The sequence below is a fragment of the Salvelinus fontinalis genome, chromosome 5, assembly GCF_029448725.1.
Source record: "Salvelinus fontinalis isolate EN_2023a chromosome 5, ASM2944872v1, whole genome shotgun sequence".
NCBI classification, from domain to species: domain Eukaryota; kingdom Metazoa; phylum Chordata; class Actinopteri; order Salmoniformes; family Salmonidae; genus Salvelinus; species Salvelinus fontinalis.
The window spans coordinates 65,300,142-65,311,556 of record NC_074669.1 but is presented as its reverse complement, the minus strand read 5'-3'; the positions used below and the strand labels follow the sequence as shown (position 1 = coordinate 65,311,556).

General features: G+C 43.9%; 1 protein-coding gene across 1 annotated transcript in view; it reads right to left on the bottom strand.

Annotated features, from left to right (window-relative positions):
- Nucleotides 1-11,415, bottom strand: part of LOC129856037 (prominin-1-A-like) — a 131,661-nt gene that overhangs the window by 63,966 nt on the left and 56,280 nt on the right. Inside the window, exon 14 of the mRNA XM_055924171.1 lies at nucleotides 8,340-8,492. Within this exon, the coding sequence (XP_055780146.1) occupies nucleotides 8,340-8,492 (153 nt within the window). The remainder of the gene's footprint in view (nucleotides 1-8,339; nucleotides 8,493-11,415) is intronic.

Here is an 11,415-nt window from a genome sequence, read left to right as displayed (position 1 = left end):
AAATGTTGCAATTCTTCAACCATTCCTGGACCTGTGACCAAAAACGAGCTACATATGGACAATACCAAAATAAATGATCTTGTAATAGCTGTCGCTTTCCTCATCCTCGGATGAGGTGAGGAGAGAAGGATCTTCAGACCAATATGCGGAGTCAGGGAAATATGCCATCTTTATTTATTAATAACGAAAACTGATGGCAACACGAAACAAAACAAACACTTTCAAAATTTACAAAATAACAAAACGACGTTGACGCAACCTGAACATAAACTTACATAGACAAACGTAAACTCACGAACAGGAACGGACATCGAAACATACGAACAGCCAAACAGCTCCAAAAGTGAATACATCGAACACAAACGAAGACATCACAGGAGACAATCACCCACAAACACACAGTGATAATGCCCTACCTAAATATGACTCTTGATTAGAGGAAAATGCAAACCACCTGCCTCTAATCAAGAGCCATACCAGGCAAACCGAAACCAACATAGAAACAGATAACATAGACTGCCCACCCAAAACACATGCCCTGACCAAAAACACATAAAACTAACATAAATAGGTCAGGACTGTTACAGTACCCCCCCCCCAAGGTGCGAACGCCGGGCGCACCAGCACAAAGTCCAGGGGAGGGTCCGGGTGGGCAGTTGACCACGGTGGTGGCTCCGGTTCAGGACGCTGTCCCCGCACCACCATAGTCACTCCCCTCTTCTTTCTACCCCTTCCACTGACCACCCAAACATTAGCTTCCCCTAAATAAACAGCTAGCACCGGGACAAGGGGCAGCACCGGGACAAGGGGTAGCACCGGGACAAGGGGCAGCACAAAAACAAGGGGCAGCACCAGGATAAGGACCATCACTGGAATAAGGGGCAGCACCGGGACAAGGGGCAGCACCGGGACAAGGGGCATCACCGGGACAAGGGGCAGCACCGGGACAAGGGGCAGCACCGGGACAAGGGGCAGCACCGGGACAAGGGGCAGCACCGGGACAAGGGGCAGCACCGGGACAAGGGGCAGCACCGGGACAAGGGGCAGCACCGGGACAAGGGGCAGATCCCGGCTGAAGGACTCTGGCAGGTCCTGTTTGGACGGCTCTGGCAGGTCCATGCAGGCTGACGGCTCTCGACGCTCATGGCAGACTGACGGCTCTCTACGCTCATGGCAGGCTGAAGGCTCTCGACGCTCATGGCAGGCTGACGGCTCTCGACGCTCATGGCAGGCTGACGGCTCTCGACGCTCATGGCAGGCTGACGGCTCTCGACGCTCATGGCAGGCTGACGGCTCTCGACGCTCATGGCGCTCTGACGGCTCTGGCTGCTCATGGCTCTCTGACGGCTCTGGCTGCTCATGGCTCTCTGACGGCTCTGGCTGCTCATGGCTCTCTGACGGCTCTGGCTGCTCATGGCTCTCTGACGGCTCTGGCTGCTCATGGCTCTCTGACGGCTCTGGCTGCTCATGGCTCTCTGACGGCTCTGGCTGCTCATGGCTCTCTGACGGCTCTGGCTGCTCATGGCTCTCTGACGGCTCTGGCTGCTCATGGCTCGCTGGCGGCTCTGGCAGATCCTGTCTGATTGGCGGCTCTGGCAGCTCCTGTCTGGTTGGCGGCTCTGGCAGATCCTGTCTGGTTGGCGGCTCTGGCAGATCCTGTCTGGTTGGCGGCTCTGGCAGATCCTGTCTGGTTGGCGGCTCTGGCAGATCCTGTCTGGTTGGCGGCTCTGGCAGATCCTGTCTGGCGGGCGGCTCTAGCGGCTCCTGTCTGGCTGACGGCTCTAGCGGCTCCTGTCTGGCGGATGGCTCTGTAGGCTCATGGCAGACGGGCGGCTTTGCAGGCTCATGGCAGACGGGCGGCTTTGCAGGCTCCTGGCAGACGGATGGCTCAGATGGCGCTGGGGAGACGGATGGCTCAGATGGCGCTAGGGAGACGGATGGCTCAGATGGCGCTGGGGAGACGGATGGCTCAGATGGCGCTGGGGAGACGGATGGCTCTGGCCGGATACGGCGCACTGTAGACCTGGTGCGTGGTGCCGGAACTGGAGGCACCGGGCTAATGATAAGCACCTTCCTACTAGTGCGTGGAGCAGGGACAGGGCACACTGAACTCTCAAAGCGTACTCTATACCTGGTGCGTGGTACCGGCACTGGTGGCACCTGGCTGAGGGCACGCACCTCAGGACTAGTACGGGGAGAAGTGACAGTGTGTACAGGACTTGGGAGACGCACAGGTGGCTTAGTGCGTGGGGCCGGAACTGGAGGCACCGAACTGGATACACGCACTATAGGGAGAGTGCGTGGAGGAGGAACAGGGCTCTGGAAATGCACTGGTAGCCTAGTGCGTAATGTAGGCACTGTAGGTACTAGGCTGGGGCGGGGAGGTGGCGCCGGAAATACCGGACCGTGCAGGCGTACTGGCTCTCTTGAGCATTGAGCCTGCCCAACCTTACCTGGTTGAATGCTCCCGGTCGCCCACCCAGTACGGGGAGGTGGAATAACCCACACCGGGCTGTGTAGGCGAACCGGGGAAACCCTGCGTAAGGCAGGTGCCATGTATGCCGGCCCGAGGAGACGCACTGGAGACCAGACGCGTTGAGCCGGCCTCATGACACCTGGCTCAATGCCCAATCTAGCCCTACCAGTGCGGGGAGGTGGAATAACCCGCACTGGGCTATGCACACGTACAGGAGACACCGTGCGCTCTACTGCGTAACACGGTGTCTGCCCGTACTCCCGCTCTCCACGGTTAGCCTGGGAAGTGGGCGCAGGTCTCCTACCTGCCCTTAGCCCACTACCCTTTAGCCCCCCCCCCAAGAAATTTTTGGGAGTTACTCACGGGCTTTTCGGGCTTCCGTGCAAAACGAGTCCCCTCATAATTCCGGTTACGAGCTTGATTCTCCGGCTTCCATCCACGTCTCCTAGCTGCCTCCTCATACCAGCGCTCCTGGGCTGTGGCTGCCTCACTCTTCTCACGAGAGCAGCGATATTCTCCAGTTTGCGCCCAGGGTCCTCTACCAGACAGGATCTCCTCCCAAGTCCAGAAGTCCTTGTTACTCCGTCGATTTTTCCCATACCGCTTGGTCACATTTTGTTGGTGGGTGATTCTGTAATAGCTGTCGCTTTCCTCATCCTCGGATGAGGTGAGGAGAGAAGGATCTTCAGACCAATATGCGGAGTCAGGGAAATATGCCATCTTTATTTATTAATAACGAAAACTGATGGCAACACGAAACAAAACAAACACTTTCAAAATTTACAAAATAACAAAACGACGTTGACGCAACCTGAACATAAACTTACATAGACAAACGTAAACTCACGAACAGGAACGGACATCGAAACATACGAACAGCCAAACAGCTCCAAAAGTGAATACATCGAACACAAACGAAGACATCACAGGAGACAATCACCCACAAACACACAGTGATAATGCCCTACCTAAATATGACTCTTGATTAGAGGAAAATGCAAACCACCTGCCTCTAATCAAGAGCCATACCAGGCAAACCGAAACCAACATAGAAACAGATAACATAGACTGCCCACCCAAAACACATGCCCTGACCAAAAACACATAAAACTAACATAAATAGGTCAGGACTGTTACAGATCTAATGACTCTGCCTCCTCACAACAGAATCTGCAGAGCTGGGAAGATTGTATACCCCATATATATAACATTCTATTAGTTGCAAGAATTTTGTACAGTAATTTATATTGAAAAATTCGAAGTTTTGAATCCGGTGTTGTTTTGCGTATCAATTCATAAACCATGTGCCATGGAATGGGTACATCGAAAATCTCTTCCCAACTATTTTGCAATTTGTATGGCACAGCTGTTAGTTTTTTGGTCCTTAAATGAAATTGGTATATGTTTTTATTTATCACACTTTTCTTTAACCATTTATGTTCTTTAATATAAGGCCGACATACAAGTTCCTTACTTTTTTCCCCTTCTACTTGCCTCTTCCATTTTTGTGGTAATGCTGCAATTAATTGGTTGTAATTTTGGGTAGAGCAGACTTTTCCATATGTCTGTGTTAGCTGCATGTGTGACATAACTCCACCAGTCCTATTTATGATATCATTCACAAAAATTATACCTTTTTTAAACATTTCTTTGATAAATACAGTTTTTTTATCAATTATTATATTTGAATTTAACCACAATATTTGTTGTACTATTTGTTCCGTCCTTTCAGGTGGATTAAACTGAAATTGCAACCAACTTTCTAAGGCTTGTTTAAAGAATAAGGATATTTTGGAGATCATTTCCTTTTCAAACAACCGAAAGTGAGCAGGTGTAATCTGAATAAAGGGAAAAAGGCCCTTCTTGAACATAGGATGAGACATTCGTACCAGTTTACTAGAGAACCAGTTTGGATTTAAGTATAACTTTTGTATGACCGATGCCTTTAGTGAGAGGTCTAATGCTTTAATATTTAATAATTTCTGCCCTCCGAATTCATATTCGTTATATAAATAGGCCCTTTTAATTTTATCTGGCTTGCCGTTCCAAATAAAATTGAATATTTTTTGTTCATATAATTTAAAAAACAGGTCACTAGGTGTAGGCAAAACCATAAGCAAATAGGTAAACTGTGATATGACTAAAGAGTTAATTAGGGTGATTTTTCCACAAATAGACAGGTATTTTCCTTTCCATGGTAGCAAGATCTTATCTATTTTTGCTAACTTTCTATAAAAATTTATTGGAGTGAGATCATTTCTTTCTTTTGGGATTTTTATACCGAGTATGTCCACATCTCCGTCAGACCATTTAATTGGTAAACTACATGGCAATATAAAATGTGTATTTTTTAGTGATCCAATACGTAATATGGTACATTTATCATAATTTGGTTTTAATCCAGAGAGGATAGCAAAGGTATCTAGATCCTCTATGAGGCCCTGGAGAGACTCTAGTTGTGGTTTTAAAAGAAAACATGAATCATCAGCGTACAATGACACCTTAGTTTTTAAGCCATGGATTTCTAATCCTTTAATATTAATGTTTGATCTAATTTTAACAGCTAACATTTCGATGGCAATAATAAATAGATATGCCGATAGTGGACAACCTTGTTTTACTCCTCTAGATAGTTTAAAACTTTCTGAGATGTAGCCATTATTTACTATTTTACACCTAGGGTTACTATACATAATTTTAACCCATTTTATAAGAGATTCCCCAAAATTGAAATATTCTAGGCATTTATATATAAACTCCAGTCGTACTTTATCAAAAGCCTTTTCAAAATCAGCTATGAAAACCAGGCCTGGTGTCCCCGATATCTCATAGTGTTCTATTGTTTCCAGTACTTGCCTTATATTATCTCCAATGTATCGACCATGTAAAAAACCTGTCTGATTAGGATGAATAATATCTGACAAAACTTTTTTTATTCTATGCGCCAAGCATTTTGCTAGGATTTTTGCATCACAACACTGAAGTGTAAGAGGTCTCCAATTTTTTAATTGGACTGGATCTTTATATATACCACTTGGGTCCTGTTTCAGTAATAACGATATCAGACCTTCTTGTTGTGTGTCTGATAATCTACCATTTATATAGGAGTGGTTAAAACAAGTTAATAATGGTCCTTTGAGTATATCAAAAAACGTTTTGTATACTTCCACTGGTATGCCATCCAGCCCTGGAGTTTTCCCATCCTTAAAGGCCCAAATTGCATCAAGCAGTTCCTCCTCTGTAATTTGGCCTTCACATGAGTCTTTCTGTACAGATTTTAATTTTACCTTATTATTAGGGAAAAAATCCATACAATTAGTTTCAGTTAGTGGAGATGGAGGAGCCTGAAACGAGAACATATTCTTAAAGTACTTTACTTCCTCTTTCAAAATATCATTTGGTGAATCATGCGTGACTCCATCATTTGTCACAAGTTTTAATACATTTTTTTTGGTAGCATTTCTATATTGAAGATTGAAAAAGAATTTGGTGCATTTTTCCCCATATTCCATCCAGTTCGCTTTATTTTTATAATATATTACACTGGATCTTTCTTGAATAAGTTCCTCCATTTCTTTTTGTTTTTCCTCTAAATTATTCTGTGCCTCTATGGTACCGTTTTTATTGCTATCTAACTGTACTGTTAGTCCTTCAATTTCCTTTGTTAATATGGACTCTTTTGATCTAAATTGCTTTTGTTTTATAGATGAGTACTGAATTGCATGGCCTCTAAAGGCACACTTAAAAGTGTCCCATACAATAAGGGGATCTGCTGTACCTATGTTATGTCTGAAAAAGTCAGTTATAAAATCTTCTGTCCTAGTTCTAAACAATTTATCATCTAGTAGACTTTGATTAAATTTCCAATTTTCCTCGCCCACGTGGAAATTCTGTAAGAGAAATATATATGCCAATTATGTGATGATCCGGACATCAGCATCTGAGGTCGAACAAGAGCTCTTTGAATGACGTGACCCCAATTTCCTTTGCCTGCCAAATCGCGGGAAGGAACCCCAGATTGCCTTCTGAAAAGCGTTCGGTATAGACGGCTAATATCTCCGGCTTTGATTTTATTTGATACATGTGATAATATCATCGTAAAGTATGTTTTTTTCAATATAGTTTTATCAGAAAATTCAACATTTATCGGGAGTTTTGGAGTTTTCCGTTCTCTGCGTTAGGTGAAGATGGACATCTTCACACCACTTGGCTAGCTAAGCTAATTCGACAGGAGAAGAGGACATTCTAAAACCAAACAACGATTTATTCTGGACAAAGGACTCAAGGTTCTGATGGAAGCTCAGCAAAAGTAAGAACCATTTATGATGTTATTTCGTTATTTCTGTGGAAAATGTTTAGTCGTATTTTCCTTCCTTTTTGCGGGCGCTGTCTCGCTTTAACGTAAGCTGTTTGTTATGGTAAAGTTATTTTATAAAATCTAACACGCCGATTGCATTAAGAACTAGTGTATCTTTCATTTGCTGTCCAACATGTATTTTTATGTAAAGTTTATGATGAGTTCTTTGATTAGATTAGGTGACTGTCCACAATTTCTCCGGACATTCTGGTGAATCTACATATTCACAATGTATAACCACGGTTTGCAGCTCTAAATATGCACATTTTCGAACAAAACATAAGTGTATTGTATAACCTGATGTTATAAGACTGTCATCTGATGAAGTTGGTCAAGGTTAGTCAAAAATTAATTAATTAAATAAATAAAAATATAAATTTTATATCTTTTGCTGTTTTTTGCGATCGCTACCTTTGCGGTGAATCAATGCGGTTGTGTGTTTGGCTATTGTGGTAAGCTAATATAAGCTAATATAATGCTATATTGTGTTTTCGCTGTAAAACACACAAAAATCTGAAATATTGGCTGGATTCACAAGATGTTTATCTTTCATTTGCTGTACACCATGTATTTTTCATAAATGTTTTATGATGAGTATTTATGTATTTCACGTTGCTCTCTGTAATTATTCTTGCTGCTTCGGTGCTATTTGTGATTGTAGCTGCAATGTAAAACTATGATTTATACCTCAAATATGCACATTTTCGAACAAAACATAGATTTTTTGTATAACATGTTATAACATGTTATAAGACTTGTCATTTGATGAAGTTGTTTCTTGGTTAGTGACTAATTATATCTCTATTTGGTCGGTTTTGTGATAGCTACCTATGCGGTAAATAAATGGTGATATCTTTTGCTATTGTGGTTAGCTAATAGAAATACATATTGTGTTTTCACTGTAAAACATTTTAAAAATCGGAAATGAGGGCTGGATTCACAAGATGTGTATCTTTCATTTGCTGTCTTGGACTTGTGATTTCATGATATTTATATGCTAGTATTTACTTGTGGCGCTATGCTAGGCTATGCTAGTCAGCTCTTTTACTGATGAGGATGCTCCCGGATCCGGGATGGTGATGAAGTAGAGGTTAAGGAAAGCTTTGACTATGTACAGACTCAGTGAGCATAGCCTTGCTATTGAGAAAGGCCGCCGTAGGCAGACATGGCTCTCAAGAGAAGACAGGCTATGTGCACACTGCCCACAAAATGAGGTGGAAACTGAGCTGCACTTCCTAACCTCCTGCCCAATGTATGACCATATTAGAGACACATATTTCCCTCAGATTACACAGATCCACAAAGAATTAGAAATCAAACCCAATTTTGATAAACTCCCATATCTACAGAGAGAGAGAGAGAGAGAGAGAGAGAGAGAGAGAGACAGAGAGAGAGAGACAGAGTGAGAGAGACAGAGAGAGAGAGAGAGACAGAGAGAGAGAGACAGAGACAGAGACAGAGGTGTGACATTATGGACGCTACCAGGATATCGTCACGGTTACTCACGCCATTAGCAAGTTGCCTCCGGTGTTTGATAGGCAGCCACGGGTGGTGGGCGTGGCCTGTTTGTCGTAGCCACACGTTCCACACAACAGACCCAGGAAGTTAAAGGTCAAGACGAGGACCACCGTACACAGCAAGGCCACACAGCCTATCCACCTGTAATAACCACTGTTATAAACATCACTGAACACAGCCTCTCCACCTGTAATAACCACTGTTATAAACATCACTGAACACAGCCTCTCCACCTGTAATAACCACTGTTATAAACATCACTGAACACAGCCTCTCCACCTGTAATAACCACTGTTATAAACATCACTGAACACAGCCTCTCCACCTGTTATAACCACTGTTATAAACATCACTGAACACAGCCACACAGCCACACAGCCTCTCCACCTGTAATAACCACTGTTATAAACATCACAGAACACAGCCTCTCCACCTGTAATAACCACTGTTATAAACATCACTGAACACAGCCTCTCCACCTGTTATAACCACTGTTATAAACATCACTGAACACAGCCTCTCCACCTGTTATAACCACTGTTATAAACATCACTGAACACAGCCTCTCCACCTGTTATAACCACTGTTATAAACATCACTGAACACAGCCACACAGCCACACAGCCTCTCCACCTGTAATAACCACTGTTATAAACATCACTGAACACAGCCTCTCCACCTGTTATAACCACTGTTATAAACATCACTGAACACAGCCACACAGCCACACAGCCTCTCCACCTGTAATAACCACTGTTATAAACATCACTGAACACAGCCACACAGCCTCTCCACCTGTAATAACCACTGTTATAAACATCACTGAACACAGCCTCTCCACCTGTAATAACCACTGTTATAAACATCACTGAACACAGCCTCTCCACCTGTTATAACCACTGTTATAAACATCACTGAACACAGTCACACAGCCTCTCCACCTGTAATAACCACTGTTATAAACATCACTGAACACAGCCACACAGCCACACAGCCTCTCCACCTGTAATAACCACTGTTATAAACATCACTGAACACAGCCTCTCCACCTGTAATAACCACTGTTATAAACATCACTGAACACAGCCACACAGCCTCTCCACCTGTAATAACCACTGTTATAAACATCACTGAACACAGCCACACAGCCTCTCCACCTGTTATAACCACTGTTATAAACATCACTGAACACAGCCACACAGCCACACAGCCTATCCACCTGTTATAACCACTGTTATAAACATCACTGAACACAGCCTCTCCACCTGTAATAACCACTGTTATAAACATCACTGAACACAGCCTCTCAACCTGTAATAACCACTGTTATAAACATCACTGAACACAGCCTCTCCACCTGTAATAACCACTGTTATAAACATCACTGAACACAGCCACACAGCCACACAGCCTCTCCACCTGTAATAACCACTGTTATAAACATCACAGCCACACAGCCACACAGCCTCTCCACCTGTAATAACCACTGTTATAAACATCACTGAACACAGCCACACAGCCTCTCCACCTGTAATAACCACTGTTATAAACATCACTGAACACAGCCACACAGCCTCTCCACCTGTAATAACCACTGTTATAAACATCACTGAACACAGCCACACAGCCTCTCCACCTGTAATAACCACTGTTATAAACACCACTGAACACAGCCTCTCCACCTGTAATAACCACTGTTATAAACATCACTGAACACAGCCTCTCCACCTGTAATAACCACTGTTATAAACATCACTGAACACAGCCACACAGCCTCTCCACCTGTAATAACCACTGTTATAAACATCACCGAACACAGCCACACAGCCACACAGCCTCTCCACCTGTAATAACCACTGTTATATACATCACTGAACACAGCCACACAGCCTCTCCACCTGTTATAACCACTGTTATAAACATCACTGAACACAGCCTCTCCACCTGTAATAACCACTGTTATAAACATCACTGAACACAGCCACACAGCCACACAGCCACACAGCCTCTCCACCTGTAATAACCACTGTTATAAACATCACTGAACACAGCCTCTCCACCTGTAATAACCACTGTTATAAACATCACTGAACACAGCCACACAGTCACACAGCCTCTCCACCTGTTATAACCACTGTTATAAACATCACTGAACACAGCCACACAGCCTCTCCACCTGTAATAACCACTGTTATAAACATCACTGAACACAGCCTCTCCACCTGTAATAACCACTGTTATAAACATCACTGAACACAGCCACACAGCCTCTCCACCTGTAATAACCACTGTTATAAACATCACTGAACACAGCCACACAGCCTCTCCACCTGTAATAACCACTGTTATAAACATCACTGAACACAGCCACACAGCCACACAGCCTCTACACCTGTAATAACCACTGTTATAAACATCACTGAACACAGCCTCTCCACCTGTAATAACCACTGTTATAAACATCACTGAACACAGCCTCTCCACCTGTAATAACCACTGTTATAAACATCACTGAACACAGCCACACAGCCACACAGCCTCTCCACCTGTAATAACCACTGTTATAAACATCACTGAACACAGCCACACAGCCTCTCCACCTGTTATAACCACTGTTATAAACATCACTGAACACAGCCTCTCCACCTGTAATAACCACTGTTATAAACACCACTGAACACAGCCACACAGCCTCTCCACCTGTAATAACCACTGTTATAAACATCACTGAACACAGCCTCTCCACCTGTAATAACCACTGTTATAAACATCACTGAACACAGCCACACAGCCACACAGCCTCTCCACCTGTTATAACCACTGTTATAAACATCACTGAACACAGCCACACAGCCTCTCCACCTGTAATAACCACTGTTATAAACATCACTGAACACAGCCTCTCCACCTGTAATAACCACTGTTATAAACATCACTGAACACAGCCACACAGCCTCTCCACCTGTAATAACCACTGTTATAAACATCACTGAACACAGCCACACAGCCTCTCCACCTGTAATAACCACTGTTATAAACATCACTGAACACAGCCTCTCCACCT